This window comes from Perna viridis, chromosome 5 (genome assembly GCF_037379345.1).
Source record: "Perna viridis isolate PV_CMFRI_1.1 ecotype Kerala chromosome 5, ASM3737934v1, whole genome shotgun sequence".
NCBI lineage: Eukaryota > Metazoa > Mollusca > Bivalvia > Mytilida > Mytilidae > Perna > Perna viridis.
In genome coordinates this window covers 15213050-15230937 of record NC_142449.1, presented here as the reverse complement: position 1 = coordinate 15230937, position 17888 = coordinate 15213050, and the positions used below count along the sequence as shown (strand labels likewise).

The following is a 17888-nucleotide window of genomic DNA, read 5'->3' as shown; positions in this document are numbered from 1 at the left end:
GTTGATAACATCCAAGACAAAAACAAATTGTAATACGAGTTTAAGCACAGCCTGTAACTGAGTATCACACTTATGAGGCTTCATTCCTTGCAGTGCTTATGGTAGAACATCTCAGTGATGGATTTGGCTTCTTCTTTCAAAAGTTTTTGCTTTGAGTACTCCTTGTATACAACTAATATTTTGATTATGATCTTCCTAAATATTTGATTTTAACACTGCTGATGAGAGGTTACTCCTTGAAACATGTGTACAGCATATTGAAATTTACAGTACATAAAACTGGTATTTTTTGTATTTTAAATCATTGAAAAAAGGGACAACAGCTGAAAGGGATGAGATAGGATAGGTAAATCATTTGTCTACTTAAAAAAATAATAATTAGGCTTACCGGATCAAGATACTGTAATTAGTTATTTTAAGTTTTTTCTTGGTTTTTGGATTGCATATTTTGATTTTAAATATAAATTTATAGGCTACTGTCACAGTGAAAAATGATGGGTTTGAGTCTCATAGTGTGGCCAATGTTAAAAATTGAGCCGTCCAAGGAAATATAATTTTATTCTGAAAGTACATATCATGGTTCTGCATTTATAATATTGAAATGCAAGTAAATTTGAGTAAAATTAATAAACTCTCAAACATAATACATAAAAGGAACAACCTGAAACCTGGGAAATTCAATAACATGCAATGCACGTAACATGCAATATCTATATAAAGTATTTCCGCAAAGTAAACTAACTTAGTAATCATGAATTATGCAAATGTTTGAATCACATCTTAATTCAATTTCCAAACTTTAGAGCTTTTTATTCACAAAGTAAATGCTCTAGTCTCAATTACTAAAACCCAATCTATAAATTACCCCTCTTAATAATAAACTTATAAACCAAAAAGAAATTAACAAATAGAAATTTTTAGATATTCCTCTGCCTTACCTATCTACTAGACAACAAATATTGTCCTATTCCATTTAAATACCAGTGAAGTGCAGATGTTCATGCAGTAAACATATACTGTTAAACATAGTCTGTCCATGAATTAAAGTCCATTTCTAAATACTCGTTAATATGATAAAAGTAAAAAATGAATGGATGGATGGATGAATGAACGAATGAATGGATGGATGAATGAACGAATGAATGAATGGATGGATGAATGAACGAATGAATGGATGGATGAATGAACGAATGAATGAACGAATGAATGAATGAACAAATGAATGAATGGATGGATGAATGAACGAATGAATGGATGGATGAATGAACGAATGAATGAATGGATGGATGGATGAATGAACAAATGAATGATTAAAGAAATTTATTATGCAAATAAACCCAGTGACACTACTTTCATTTTGAATTCACTTCCCTGATCCATTTCTGCAGGCCTGTCTGATACATATTCCAGTTTGACTGAACGTCTTATCATTAACCTCACATGCTATGGATGGTATAAACTGTGTGACATGCTGAAGTTTCATAAACGGTCAAAAAAGCAAAATTCTGCTTTAAAGCAGGGATGTAGCATGATAAATGCCAAAGGTTGAAACTTGAACTGTTGGGGCAAATATGGATACAACATTCATGCTTAAAACAGCTCTGAATTTGAATTATGAATACATATTTGACATAAGGTAACATTTTGACTGGAATGGAAGTGGTCAAATAACTAATATACTAGCAATAAGAATAATTGAAGATTACACTGAAAAACAAACAAACTAGTAAACAATGTGATATCTATATATTCCAAAAATATGCTTCTGGAGGGGAAAAAATTCAACTTTATCAATGAAAATAAATTCATCAAAGGTCCATGAAAATGATATTTTTTTTTGAGTTATTGTTTGAAAACAAGAAACTACTTCATTTTGGTAAACAAAGTACTGTTAGCACTAGGGGTTTTTGATTCTTGTCAAAATAGTACTATTCACTGAATTTTAAAGATTATATGAAGTAAAATAAAACAGTAATCATAAAATTGCATTTCTCATTCAATTTAGAACTGGATCTTTTATTTGTTTTTTTTGTTTTTTGTGAAACTGAATGTTAGTCTTGATACATGTACTGATGTACGAGATATGCATATTGTTAACCTTTATAACAGTTCCTGCCGGAGATTCTACCCAACTGATTCAGTCTCGTGTGGAAATTTTTTATGTAAAAGCAAATTGTTCATGTAAAAATTTAATTATTTCATATTTTTCAGAGAAAATAAAGTAATTTTAACCAAAAACCTAACACAAATCTTACATATTTATGTGGGAGATTCTAGTTTTTTCACTGATTTTGTCTCTTCCCTAATGTGTGAGGGTTAACAGGTATGGATATCATCTACATCCAACTTTACACACATTAACAGATTTGGTTTCATTCCATCTTTTTTTGGCAATGTGTTGATAATGTGTAATATAAAAGAGCTTTTAATTTGGGATAATGATTATTTCTAGCCGAAAAGATCTGCATCAGTTGTTGATTTTTTATTGTTATCAAGATGTCTCTATTATCATTAAAGACAAATTCTATTTTCAGCATTTCTGTGTATTATATTATATATAATATGTAATGTATTAATCATGACAGTCCTATAAGCTGTACTTGTCTCCGGAATAAATCATTATTATTATCATTATAACTCGTAGTCAATTTATAGTCCTGACTTCAAAAAAATGCTTGATTCTGGCTCCTTTTTTAGCCCCTCACTATACTACAGTTCAAATCTAATCCCCTAAAAATAATCCCAGTATGACCTAAGTGGTATTGAATATTTAAGAAATAAATCATGGAAACTCCATTTTATCATTGTTTTACCACAGGCTGGCCATTTATGTCACATTGTTTTACCCCAAGCAATAACCATTGTAAACAATGATAAAAAGGAGCTTCCGTGAAATATTTCAATTCTAATAGGACTAGGTATTCCATATTTTTGAATAGATGCAGCCTATGAGTTGCATTAAATTTTGGTCATGTATTTATCATTTTTTTACCATGGCTGCGGTCTAAAGAGCTTTAAAGCACGACATATTAGAATATGGAACAACATCAGTCGAATAGCTAACTTTTTAGTTTGTTTTAGCCCCTTTTTGGCCCCTAGTTCCAGAAAAGTTGGAGCCATAACCATCAAAATTATACATAACCTTCCTTTTGTTGTTTGAAACTTTGGTGCAAAATGTATAAAGATTAACACACTACTTTTCAGTTTTTCAAACAAAAAAAACAAATTTATATGGTCAACAACAATAGTGCCACATTTTCATTTGCAGTCATATTATAGATTGAAAGGAAGCAAAATGTAAACCATTTTCCTTAAGTTTTTTGAAAATGGTGGAGTTATAGTAAAAAAAAATAAAGGGAAATCCTTCCATTATTCTGTGAAGTAAGTCCCAATGAGTTGGTAATATTACTTACGTGGTGCAGGTGTAGTTAAGGGCATTGAAAATGCAGGTCCTTTATCAACATCATTTTTGGCATATACTTTAATATTGTACTGTGTACTGGGTGTTAACTGGTCAATCATCACTTCTACCTTCCTCTGTCCAACTGAAAATATTTCACCCATAAGAGATTTTAGTTATTTATATGTTTTAAACAAGGACAATGTTACATGTGGCATCCTATTATCATGCAAAGTTTTAACTCCATGACATAAAGTTTTGATTGAAAGTGGCATTTCTATATCAATTCTGGTTCTCGTATTTTCACAAATAATGTGTTACTTAAGTCCAGTGCCATTATTATATTTATTCTATTTTTCAAGTGTTCACTGTAACTGTATCAATTTACATTATTGTTGGCTAAGCTAAAGATCTTCTAAAAATTGCAATATTCTAAAATTCACAATCATACTTATTTCTGCCCTATCACCATCATACTTATTACAGCAGTAACACTATCATACCTATTTCAGCAGTACCACAATCATACCTATTTCAGCAGTACCAAAAATCATACCTATTTCAGCTGTACCACAATTATACCTATTTCAACTGTACCACAATCATACCTATTTCAGCTGTACCACAATCATACCTATTTCAGCTGTACCACAATCATATCTATTTCAGCTGTACCACAATTATATCTATTTCAGCTGTACCACAATCATCCCTATTTCAGCAGTACCAAAAATCATACCTATTTCAGCTGCACCACAATTATACCTATTTCAGCTGTACCACAATCATACCTATTTCTGCTGTACCACAATCATACCTATTTCAGCTGTACCACAATCATATCTATTTCAGCTGTACCACAATTATATCTATTTCAGCTGTACCACAATCATCCCTATTTCAGCAGTACCAAAAATCATACCTATTTCAGCTGCACCACAATTATACCTATTTCAGCTGTATCACAATCATACCTATTTCAATAGTACCAAATTCATACCTATTTCAGCAGTACCAAAATCATACCTATTTCAGCTGTACCACTATTATACCCTTTCTGTCCTACCACAACTGTACATATTTCAGCACAATCATACCTATTTCAGTGCTACCACAATTATACTTAATTTGCAAAAGGTATAATGTGATACTACAATAAATCTACAACTAAGTGTGAAGATACCAACCAACAGGATAATTCCTTGGGTTTCCACTCCACTCTACCTCTATTGAACTAACTTGAGGTCCATTGAGTACAACAGGTACTGTTACGTCAAATGTTACTGAGGTAGGGGTCGTCAACTTGATGCTACATGCTGGACTATCTGGCCTGTCTGGAAGGGAAAAAAACAAACTGCATCTACAGATGTATGTAAAACCAAATCATAAGATGTGAATAAGAAATTTTTATGCCCCTACTTCGAAGTTGGGGTGCCATTTATTCTTACCATGTCCTTATGGACACAAGTACATCTGTCACATAATTTTTTGTTGAATAAATCTAGGCACTCCTTCATTGGAATGATTTGAAATATGATATGCAGCTTCAGCATGATGAGTTCTATCACTGAAAAAACTTTTCAGCTCATTTTTTTGTCACTTGTGTCAAACATCTGAGCAATTCTTCATGAGGAACAATTTGAATTGAGTATGCAGCATCAGCTTAATGGGAAGTACTATGCATATCTTCTTGACACAGTTTCATCATTTTTTGTCAAATAAAAGTTGATCAACTTTCATTGGAACTACATGTATTTGAAATCGGTTTAGTGGGTTGTACTGTCTTCAATGTCACTTAATCACTTTTGTTGTATTAACTTATGGTGCAGCCATCAATGAATAAGGAAAAGAGTTTTATTTTTTATGAAATTACAATAACCTGATGAACTGGTAGTAAACTGAACTAATGAAGACAATTTTATAAAATGGAGAATTTTTCATCAGAGTTGTAACAGGGAAATTTTATATTAATGTACTTTTTATAGCAACTAACTTTTTTTCTATCAAAATCAGAGTAAGTAAGAAATTTAATGGAAGGTGATTTCTTTCGATCCTCAACTTACTGTGGAAAGTTGTAATCAATGAACAATTACAGCACACTAATTACCTGCTCTCCTTAGTGTGAAGTTTTTGCTGCTTTCACCAATCTTATTTCCAGCTTTACAGGTGTAATCTCCAAACACTTTGTTTTCATTGGCAAAATCAACTTCAACCTATAATTGTAATAAAGCCTTCATTGAGTCTCAAATAGTAATAACATTTCAAAGCAACAGAACAGATTTATGGCAAAAGACAAGGCCAGATTAAATAAAGATGTGTGTTTCCTATTACCCTACTCACCATATTCTTTTTCAGCATAATATAGTGTACCCCAAATTTTTTTATCAATTTTCAAGAAGTATATTGAAGTCCAAATGTTTCTTCTATAAATGCATTATAATAAAACAATCCCTACCTACCTACCCTATTTTTTTATAGGTGTAATAGGAAACATACATTATTTTTTATGGCCTAAAAAAATTATTTCATGACTCATGTACTTGTTTTTTGTATCTGACCCCTCCATGCATGTTTTATAATAAGGCATTTAAGTTGTCTGACCCCTCCATGCACAATATTCTGTATCAGGGCATTAAAGTTGTCCGACCTCTCCATGCATTATGTTTTGTGATAGGGCATTTAAGTTGTCTGATCCCTCCATGCACGATGTTCTGTATTAGGGCATTAAAATTGTCCGACCTCTCCATGCATTATGTTTTGTGATAGGGCATTTAAGTTGTCTGATCCCTCCATGCCGATGTTCTGTATTAGGGCATTAAAGTTGTCTGACTCCTCAATGTACAATGTTTCGTATTAAGGCATTTAAGTTGTCTGACCCCTCCATGCATGATGTCTTGTATTATGGTACCGTATTTAGGTCTGTATAATGCATACATTTTTACATAGAAATCATTTCCAGAGCATGGGGCGTGTATTATGCATCAATATAAGAATTGACCACGAAATGAAAGATTTTGGTACGAGAGAAGACATGGCGTAATGTAAACAAACTAACCAGAAGTGGAATGTTACTGAAAGAAATTTTATCTAATCATCAAATACATCTTTAAGTATTAAATTTTTAGTGATATGTTCTTCAGATCATGTTCAAATGACTAATAACATGTTCCAAACAAAAGTTGTACAATATTTCCTTCTTATAAAGCATGGTTAGAAATTAATATGAAACAACTAAAAACCAAAAAGTAAGAGAGTCCTTTTTTTTTTGTCAAACATCAGAATGTTTATTTATCTGACAATTCACTTTCAGAATGTTGATTTATTTCACTCACTTTCAGAAAGTTTATGTATCTGACAACACACTTTCAGAATGTTGATTTATTTCACTCACTTTCAGAAAGTTTACTTATCTGAAAACACACTTTCAGAATGTTGATTTATTTCACTCACTTTCAGAAAGTTTACTTATCTGACAACACACTTTCAGAATGCTGATTTATCTCACTCACTTTCAGAAAGTTTACGTATCTGACAACACACTTTCAGAGCATTTTTTCTTCTGACAACTTACAGTTAGAGTATTGGTTGTATCATCTCCAATGGTGACTTGTTGCATGGAGTAATATTGGTCTCCTTGAGTGATTTTTTGTTCATCCTTATACCATGTTATATTAGCTGTTGGGACACTGCTGGCAACACATGGTATCCCAGTGCTTTGACCTCCCCAGCTGTATATCACATCACTCTTAACTTTGGAGAAATTTGGTTTGTCTATAAAAAAGATTTATTTCCAATTTTCATTCATAGTTTTTATTCATTATAACATAAACATTTGCCATTTCAAAAACAAAAACAAAAATATGACTAGCTGAGGATGCTATCTTATAAAAAAGAGGTATATCAAATAGAGGGTAATGAGGAATGTATCAAAAAGAGGTATATCAAATAGAGAAAAAAGGGTAATGTATCAAAAAGGTAACAATGCTACTAATCATATCAATCAGTGGCAGATCGGGTCAAAGACAGTCTATGGGACTGCAATGAGTGAGGAAAAATTTCCGAAATCAACAAAGTACTGTGCAAAATGACTGCATCTTTTAGCCATTGTTAACAAGACTGTCAGTAACACTTACATTGGACTGTAAGATCAACACTGTCAGTAATACTTACACTGGACTGTAAAATCAACACTGTCAGTAACACTTACACTGGACTGTAAGATCAACACTGTCAGTAAGACTTACACTGGACTGTAAGATCAACACTGTCAGTAAGACTTACACTGGACTGTAAGATCAACACTGTCAGTAAGACTTACACTGGACTGTAAGATCAACACTGTCAGTAAGACTTACACTGGACTGTAAGATCAAGACTGTCAGTAAGACTTACACTGGACTGTAAGATCAACACTGTCAGTAATACTTACATTGGACTGTAAGATATGTCCCTTTCTCTTCAGTTCTAGCTTCATTAGTAGCTTTACACAAATAAAATCCAGCTTCACTAGACTTCAAGTTACTGATGGTCAGACTACCAATCACTTCCATTCTATCTACATGCTGCTGACTTGATACAACAATGTTAGTGTTATCCTGTAAAACATAAAATCCTGCATCACACAGCTTCCTTACAACAATAAAATGAGTGTATCTCTACCCTATTGTAGCATTTTATAGTCAAAAAATATTATTAGGTTATCAGAATTACCACTTTGTTATTTTGAGACTCTTAAAATAGAATAAAATAAAAGGATTAATTTCAGAAAGGCTACAGTAAGTGACATAACAAGGAGGTAGACCTAGGGTAAGGGACACAACTCTTACAAATCATTGGAATGTTTGTATTTACCATTTTACAACCATCTCATGTAAGCATCAAAGTACCTTGGGACTGATTTCATTCTGTTTCAAGGCAAAGCTTGAAAGGCTTCGGTGAAATTGAATATAATACAAATATATGGCTGATTTAAAGAGTTATGTCCCTTACCCTAGGTCTACCTCCTTAAAAACATCGTATAATTCTGAAAACATTTACACTGCAACCCTTATTTTGAAGAAGTCAACATGTTATATTCATATATAATATACAATTACTGACTTTTTTTTTAATGAGAAGTCACATTGCTTTGAGTTTTCTTTGAAACTCTTGCTGTTAAAAGACATTATAAGGACACTGACTTGACATGATTTAAATACTTGAATTTGGCTTGAACTAATGTAAATACTAAGCACAGCCTCTAATTTACTCACAGAACAATGACCAATTGGCTATAAATCAAGTAAGTACTAAGCTGTCCATGTATTATAGAAGTCATACAATAGCACTGTTGTATACAAATATTTTGAACTGTGTGAAAGTGAAAGTTTTTGTACACAGTACAAAATGTACCTGTTGTGTTCCATCAGTAAAATCATTCTGACTTCCTTGTCTCTGCCAGACTATCTTAGGAATTGGATCACCATGAGCGGTACATTTCAATGTAGCAAAAGTGTCTTCATCTGCAGTGGTATTGTCTAGTTGTACAATAGTTGGAGGAACTACAAAGAGGCAATTTTATAAGTAAAACCAGGGTCATAAAGGATAATAAATATAAGTCTTTCTAAGAGGGACATAACTGTTTAAAAAAAATAGTGGTCTTCAGCAATGCAAAAAACAAGCTGTAACCTAAGTTGTTTCAGAGGTGCAACAATGGTATGATACTTAAAGTATGTACTTCAGGAAACATATTTCAAAGGGGTTTAACTCCCACAATATTTGAGGAATCCTAATTTCCAGTTAAAATACACAACTACATATTATGTCCTTACTAAATACAAAAATTTGTGAAATTATGTTCAGTATTTTGAGAGCAGTGGAAATGACAAAAAGAGGACTGACATATAAAAAACATTATACCCTTTATGACATAGTTGTTTGAAATATAATAATTATATGTGTAAATACATGTTCATTTTTACACATTTGAAATAATTTCTGATTATTGACACATGAATATTTCTCCAAAATCACTTAAATTGAACGCTTGTAAAATGCATTAGAGTATAAATCCAGCAGTTATATACAAACTTGCTACAAAAAGAGGTCCCTTTGAAGTTTGCACCTTCAAATGTTGTTGGTCAATTCAAAATTTAACAGAAAACATAATATGTTATAACTGTTAATTGTGTAACACACAAATGGCAAATGACAAAAAGTACCAACCTACAACATATATACACTTAAAATTTACTTAAATAAATAGTACTGAAAATACATATTTTTACATTTTCTGCTAACTGACAGCATAGAGGCAAATAACTCACACACATCTTAACAATATTCATATACTTTTGTAGTAAATTACAAATATGATTTTAAAATGCACATTCTCAGCATTATTTTGACCTCATTAGATCAGATGCACACACATTATGCACTTACAATGCATAGATCTTGGTTCAGCGTGTTTTTGGAACTAAATATGGGGTGGCCATTTGATCTAGTAGAAGTGGCAAGCGAGACAATAGGTGTTCTTCTGCACTTGTGATTATATTTCGATTTATCAATCTTTCCAAGTATTTATCCTGTTAGTATCTTTTAAATCTTATTCGAGTGCAGCTATAACTTACTTAGCACAGTTAATACAGCTGATCTTTCATCCGTACTATCTCGACTCTTTGCTACACATCTATAGCTTCCTTCGTCATCCTTTATGACTTTCTTAATAATAAATTCTCCAGTCTGCTGCGAAATGACGTATCGTTCTCCGCCCAACTCAACTCCACCATTATCCTGAAAAATTAGTGAAATAAGTATTGTACTTCTTCATAAATGAGTTCCCTCAAACCAACTTCAGTATATTTAATTAAATTCAGGAATTATTGCAAAAAATGCGCCTAAATTTGAATAGCAATAATTAAAACTTGCATTATGAGCTTTTTAACATAACTAATGTGGGAATTTCTCCCAATCACAAAAAATATAAAAAATTGCATCATTTACCAAAATGACGCAATCACAGTACTTAATACATACAATACTTTCTGAATTTACAGTAATCAATGAGACAGATAATCGGATTTGCTGATTTTTATTCAATAACAATATTATAAGTCACAAACAGTCAAAATATTTACACGTGTCAGCCATTGTAGACAATACTTTATTTTCTTGTTGTCTTCATGCTTTTTTTCTTTTTTAAATTATTATTTACAGTCAAAAAGTCATTTGAAGCAAAATCTACGTTCATTAAAAGCAAAATATCAATGGAGAATTGGAATAGACTTGTACACAAATGCAACACATAAGACTCCCTTAATAAGGAAACATGTTTGTAGTAATGTATAATATCATGTGGTATATCTTATAAAAACAGGGTATAAATGGAATACTAAGTGATATCCTGCCACATAATGGTGAAAAAGGGAGATGGCAAAATGTTCATAATGGCCTTACTGGAAAACTATAATTGGATTTAATCTGTAATCTGTAATCTGAACTTAATCTGTATTTTATAGGACTTAACAAGTGTGCAGAGTTTCACGATAATTAATAGATTCTATCTCAAGTTATCATCTTAAAATCGTGAGGGGACATATAGATAGATGGACACATGACTTTTTGGAGGGTATCGCATAATATCTCACCACATTGTGTAGCAGGGTATAAAAGGTGGATGAATCTTGGTAGAAGTATGAATAAACTAAGTTAGTATGACATAATTATACCAGAAGATGAAGCTGATTTAGTATGACAAAACTTATACCAGAAGTATGAAACTGATTTTTTTCTTTTTTTTTCGTTGGAGTAAACAAGGTATGCTCATCAGTTGCTCTTGGATTTTGAACAAGCTTACAGAAAAAGCAAGTTCTCTTTTGAGGTAGGTACAGTATGCCGTCTTTTGTCCTCTTTGTTAAAGCGTTTGTATTCTGTATCTATCTCAAGAGTTAAATCCAAATTTAACAGATTTTTATATTTCATTTTATTGTTGTATTTTCACACCACTGTCCTAGGTTAGGGGAAGTTCAGAGCTCACAAACATGTTTAACCCACAAAATACTTTCAGTGGATGTCATTTTTTATTTTGCTTTATGGTATGGGTTTTGCCCATCATTGAATACCATGTAGTGACCTGTAGCAGTTTAATTGTTTGTTGCTTGGCATTTGTTGGATGACTGTCTCATTGGCAATCATACCACAACTCCTTTTTTTATATTAGTATTACATACATTATACCACAAAAGTATGATCCTGATTTAATATGACATACCTTATACATGTACCAGAAGTACAAACCTGATTTAATATGACATACCTTATACATGTACCAGAAGTATGAACCTGGTTAAGTATGACATACCTTATACATGTACCAGAAGTGTAAACCTGTTTAAGTATGGCATACCTTATACCAGAAGTATGTTGGTTCAGGTTTAGCTGTAGCTACACATTCAAATCTGGCACTGTCATCTACAGCAATACTTTGTGATACAGGAGCCTTTACTATCTTTGGTGGTACTGATAATGAAAAAATTCTTATACCTCACTTCATCAAACAGATATGTACAAGGCATAGATATTTTATTACATTAAAATCAAAAATCTTATGCAAAATTGAACAATATATTCCAGCTTGGTCCATAACTAAATTTTAATGGTGATATGGTACTTGACACAAGAATTTCTGACACAGCTGTGGTCTAAGCACTTTAAAAAAAAAACAAACTTTTACTTATATACTACAGATGAAAATTAAAAATCTGAATACATGTTGAATTTAGTCTATAAACCACAGAACTTCAATTTTTGTCCAAGTTGAAGTTGATTTTGGATTTATTTGACTCTGAATCGGCCAACTTAACATCAAATGTTCTGCAGAAAGCAGCTTAATACAACCACAGAGGTCGATTCCAGAACAGCAATCGTTTCTGGTCCCTTTCACCTCTCATTCCTTACTGGTTTAAGTCACAACTCCTAAAGTCAACCACATTCTTCCTGTTAAGGTATGGCACATTGTGGTGTAATTTAAAAGAGATCCCTTATTTACCCATAATTCCTGAACAGTTTAATCTTAATTCCACAATTTGTCAGACTGTCCTTTGTGATAAAGAATATCATGTAACAATTATAAAAGACACCCATATGCTTTTCCTGGAGCATGAAATGCTTTTTTTGGTCCCCCTTTTGGCCTTTAATTCCAAAACTGTTGGAGACCTTACGCTAAAAAATCCATTTGTGGTTTGGAACTTTGATGTAGAATTTTATAAGGTCAACCAACTACTTGAGTACAATGATGCCATACTATTGTGCAACTGCATTGTTCTGCTGTCATATAAAAAGGGTACAAAAAATTTTTTTTTTAAATATAACACACCTGTTACTGTCACTTGAATTGAAATCTTTTTGAATTCTAAAGCTGCCAAAACCAAACAGTAATATGTACCATCATCAGTCCTATTTATGTTGGGGATCTCCAAATACCCAGGATGTATAGTGTATCTATCACCTAAATTATTAACAAATAATCAGTTAATTTATTGCATAATAGAGTACATTGAATCTGTTGCCTAAATTAAGTATTAACAGATAAGCATGAAATCTATTGCCTAAAAATATAATTAACAGATAAGCTTTGAATCTGTTGCCTAAATAAATTATTAACAGACAAGCATTGAATCAACTGCCTAAATAAAAAATTAACAGATAAGCATTGAATCAACTGCCTAAATAAAAAATTAACAGATAAGCATTGACTTTATTGCCTAAATAAAGTATATTCAGATAAGCATTGGATATATTGCTTACAGAAAGTATTTTCGGAAAAGCATCAAATCTGATGCCTAAATAAAGTATTTTCTGATAAGCATTAAATCTATTGCCAAAATATAGTAGTACGTGGGCTGAGATAACCCCCGTGCATCCCCCTCCCATTCATCATCCAAAATATGATTTTCATGTACCCTTATACCTCCCATTTCAAAATATTTTTGACACCTAAAAATTCACTGGAGCATTTTTTGTATTTTTCGGATACTTTTTATACCTCGTTGAGGCAAAAATCAATTTTTTGAGTATTTTGATTCTATGAACTTCTTCTTTCTTCAAGAAAAAGTAAACTTACATATGTATGAATCATTATGCAGCCCAATGTCTCAGCTTTACAATGGTACCAATACCGTTGCAGTAACACTTAGGGTTTTGGGTTAAATGATTAAAATGTACCCCAACCCCGCCGAAAAATTGCTTAAATTGACATATTTTTCAATGCCAAAACCCCTCGAATATTTATACGTCAGTAAAAAATGGTTTATTTAGTATTTTCTGTTCCGTATTATCACAATTTATACTTCTGGGGTTCTTTTGATAAATTTTGCCGATTTTTGTAGTCAGAATTTATCCAAAAATGCAAAAAATGGGATTTTCAAATTTTCCGTAAAGGTTGGATAAATTCCACTCTGCAAATTATTGCTCAACTAAAACATCTCAAATTTGGTATCATTCGATAGATAATTTTATTTTCTACATAAATAACCCATAAAAAATTAATTTTCAAGAAAGATTTTTCAAAAAATGGTAAAAATATTACCCCTACTCCTAGAAAACTGGTCACAGTATCAAATAGAATTCTCATTCACATCATACCAAGATTGTAGAACTCATATTTTAAGCATTCATTATTAAGATAAAGATGTATAAAACATTGCTTATCAATGCAGGTGCTTAGTTTTTCCTTTTAGGGTGACAATTACTATAAAATCGGAAAAATGGGAAATTTCAGAATTTCAGAATCTTCTTTTTTTTTTTTTAGTATTCCGTAGTTTAAACAAGCCTCAACATGAATTTAAATGTGAATTTTTGGCAAATAGAGGGTGTACAATAGACAAGTTGGGTTCTTTTGTTTTAATTAGCAAGGATACTTGAAAAACAATACCCATTACATGTGCGATGGAAGAAAATATGAAATTCCGAAAATTACCCATTTTATGAAAAAACTCGTTATTGTCAGCTTCAAACTGAAAATACTCGCCTGAAATAAGAACATGTTTAATACATCGATATATAAAACACAAGTACTCAACATGTCTTTTTTGCATATATATTATATGCTTAAAATTAACATTTTGGTCCATGTTGAGATATTCTTGGGTAAGGGTTGCAGTTTTTCACTTAATTGATCTTGGAAAAGTTCAAATATTTATTACTTTGGTTCATTAGCTAGACACTATATAATTGTGTTTGAATATACAAAAGCTTGTTTGAAGTACAGTATTTGAAAAATGTTGACAATTACATGTGAAATATCAAATTCCGAAAATTCCCCTTTTTTATGAAAAACTCATTATTGTTACAATGAAACTGAAAAAATGGCGCTTAAAATGAGAAGATATGTTAGATACATCGCTAATTAAAATAAAAGAATCCAACTTGTCTTTTGTACACCCTTTATCTGCCAAAAAATAACATTTAAGTTCATGTTGAGGCATTTTTTTTCATTGGGGTGGCATTATCCCACCTAACATGGCATGAAAATGTTCAAATATTTATTGCTTAGGCTCATTTTAAAGATTAGACATAACATTAATGAGCTGTATCATGTAAAAGCTTGTTTAAACTACGGAATTCGAAAAAAAAGACTTAACGGGTGATATAGAAGAAATTTCTGAAATTCTTAAATTTCTGATTTTTCCGATTTTATAGTAATTGTCACCCTAAAAGGAAAAACTAATTGCCTGAATTGATCAGATATGTTTTGTATGTCTTTATCTTAATTATGAATGCTTAAAATATGAGTTCTACACTCTTGGTATGATGTGAATGAGAATTCTGTTCGATACTGTGAGCAGTTTCCTAGGGGTAGGGGTAATATTTTGACTATTTTTTTAAAAATCTTTCTTGAAAATTAGTTTTTTGTGGTTTATTTATGTAGAAAATAAAATTATCTATCGAATGAAACCAAGTTTGGGATGTTTCAATTTTTTGCATTTTTGGATAAATTCTGACTACGAAAATTGGCAAAATTCATCAAAAGAACCCCAGAATTATAAATTGTGATAATACAAAACAGAAAATGCCAAATAAGCCATTTTTTACAGAAGCATAAAATCTCTAGGGGTTTTGACATTGAAAAATATGCCAATTTAAGTGATTTTTTGGCAGGGTAGGGGTATATTATTTTCATATTTTCCTTTAACTCTAAGTGTTACCGCAACTGTTTTGGTATCATTGGAAAGCTCAGACATTTGGCTACATGAAAATACCTAAATATATTAAGTTTGTTCACACATGCTATCCCAGGAAGACTTAGACGGTCAAACAATTGAGTCACAAAAATCTTGGCTTTTAGACCCAGTTGGGAACAAATATAGGTTTATACTGAAATAGATTCCAAGAATATTCTTTAGCGACAAATTGAATCGGTAATGGGAGGTATAAAGGTATCTAAAAAACATCATGAAGTTGATGAGTTGGGGGGGGGTGCACAGTGAACCCTCCCAGCCCATGGACTCTAGTATTAACTGATTAACTTTGTATCCATGAATCTTACAAAAACTAGAGGCTCTAAAGAGCCTGAATCGCTTAAATGGTAAAAGATAATCTTTTTCATCTTTCTAAAGCTGGACTCCTGACCTTACTGTACTATTGTCACAAGAATCATTTAATCAATAGAGAGCATCTTAGTTATCTACAAGGTTTTCATATTATAAAATTAATTTCTCAAAGTCATCTTCTTATTCAGGGGCAATAACTCCAACATTGGTCAACCAATCTTCATGAAAATTTTGGCAAAGATGGTTCTCACACAGCTGATCAATCTTACACTGTCAGAAATTGTTTACAGGCTATTTCCAAAAATCATCACCTATGGTCTATTTTTAGTAACATTGGCCATGGTTTATGCTAGATCAAAAATATCCACATATAGACTGTTAAGGATATTGTAAGGTACATTCATGCAAAGTTTGGTTACAATCAATCCAGTAGTTTAGGACGAGAAGATTTTTAAAAGTGGAAATACAAAAATTCTGGAAAAAATCCATTTCAGGACCCATAACTCATTTGTCTGTCAATTGATATTTCTGAAAATTTTGGCATAGGTTCAACTCATCATGTTGAACAATTTTTCCCGCTGCCAGATTTTAGCTAAACCCAACTGCTTTTGAGTTGTACACAAAATTCTGCAATTTTATCCAATGGTTTATTTTAAGTAATGGCAGCCATGTTTTTCACAAGATCAAAAATCCACAAACACAGATTGTTAAAAATGTTATAAATAACATTTATGCTAAGTTTTGTTTCAATCCATCTAGTAGTTTCAGAGGAGACGATTTTCAAAGTTCAAAATGTAAAATTTGGGAAAAAATCCATTTCAGGACCCATAACTCATTTATTCCTCAACAGATCTTTCTTAAAATTTTGGTGTGGGTCTACTCCATCATGCTGAAAAATTTTGCCCTCTGCCAGATAAACACAACTCTTACTGAGTAATTTTCAAAATTCTGCAATTTGACTCCTGTGGTCTATTTTTAGTAACAGTGGACATCTTTTTTTGCCAGATCAAAAATCCCAACCCAAGGATTTTTATAAATACCCACAGGAATATTCATGCAATATTTAGTTACATTCTATCAAGTAGTTTCAGAGGAGAAGATGTTTGAAAAAGTTGACGGACGATGACAACTGACACATGGTGATGGTAATAGCTCACATGGCCTTTCAGCTAGGTGAGCTAAAAAGTTATAACTTTAGAAAAAAATGAAAACAAATAATAAATTTTTACAAGGCTTAAAAACCAAATAAATAGTTGATAGAACAAAGTCATAAAGGAAAGATTCCTTACAAAAGTAATGACTAGATACCGATATCCATCATAAATGTTTCTACACAGTTTCCAAAAAATAAGTCTTCAAAGTGGTTTAACGAAAGATTGAATATTTTATCACCTGCTGTGATACAAAAGGCCAATTTGAAAAAAAGTATTGAGACTACCAATGCATGCAGCCTAAATTTCCTATATACCAAGGCTATGGAAATTTTGACAGGCCATGTCGATCATTTCATCACACTTCAGGATTGAAGTTGGGTGTTTGTGTTGGTCTTTTATATGCTTAGATTGAGAATAAACTTAAAAAAACACTTTTTTTGCAGTCATTTCAAGATAAATACAGGAATGTGTGTTATTTCATCACATGCTATGTCTGTTACAAAATATCTGAAAGTGTAAAAAATTAACAAAGTTGGTTTCAACCACACGTGGACATTTGAACAAGTAAACAAAACATTGTATTTCTCTGACTTTTTCATCACATCAGAAAACAGTCAAGATGTTCCTAGTGATGACCATGTTGGTAAATAAAAGAGAATCATGAATATATTGTTTCAAATGGTGTGTTGTCTGTAATTAAAAGATTCAATCGATAAATTAATGATTAAAAACTCCAACTGAATGATTATACTTAACAGACTGTTTCAGCACCACATGCCTCCTTTACCACTGAAAGATTGACAG

The 17888-nt window shown here is 31.9% G+C and overlaps 1 protein-coding gene across 6 annotated transcripts in view; it reads right to left on the bottom strand.

Moving 5' to 3' along the window:
* LOC148616203 (neural cell adhesion molecule 1-like) overlaps nt 1–17888 on the bottom strand; it is a 75984-nt gene that overhangs the window by 23501 nt on the left and 34595 nt on the right. For all 6 annotated transcript variants that reach the window (XM_088583009.1, XM_088583011.1, XM_088583010.1 and 3 more), the window contains exons 5-13: nt 12756–12887; nt 11787–11899; nt 10012–10174; nt 8792–8940; nt 7830–7995; nt 6972–7171; nt 5508–5613; nt 4588–4734; nt 3414–3545 (exon numbers count right to left, since the gene is read on the bottom strand). In XM_088583009.1, the coding sequence (XP_088439135.1) occupies nt 3414–3545; nt 4588–4734; nt 5508–5613; nt 6972–7171; nt 7830–7995; nt 8792–8940; nt 10012–10174; nt 11787–11899; nt 12756–12887 (1308 nt within the window). The remainder of the gene's footprint in view (nt 1–3413; nt 3546–4587; nt 4735–5507; nt 5614–6971; nt 7172–7829; nt 7996–8791; nt 8941–10011; nt 10175–11786; nt 11900–12755; nt 12888–17888) is intronic.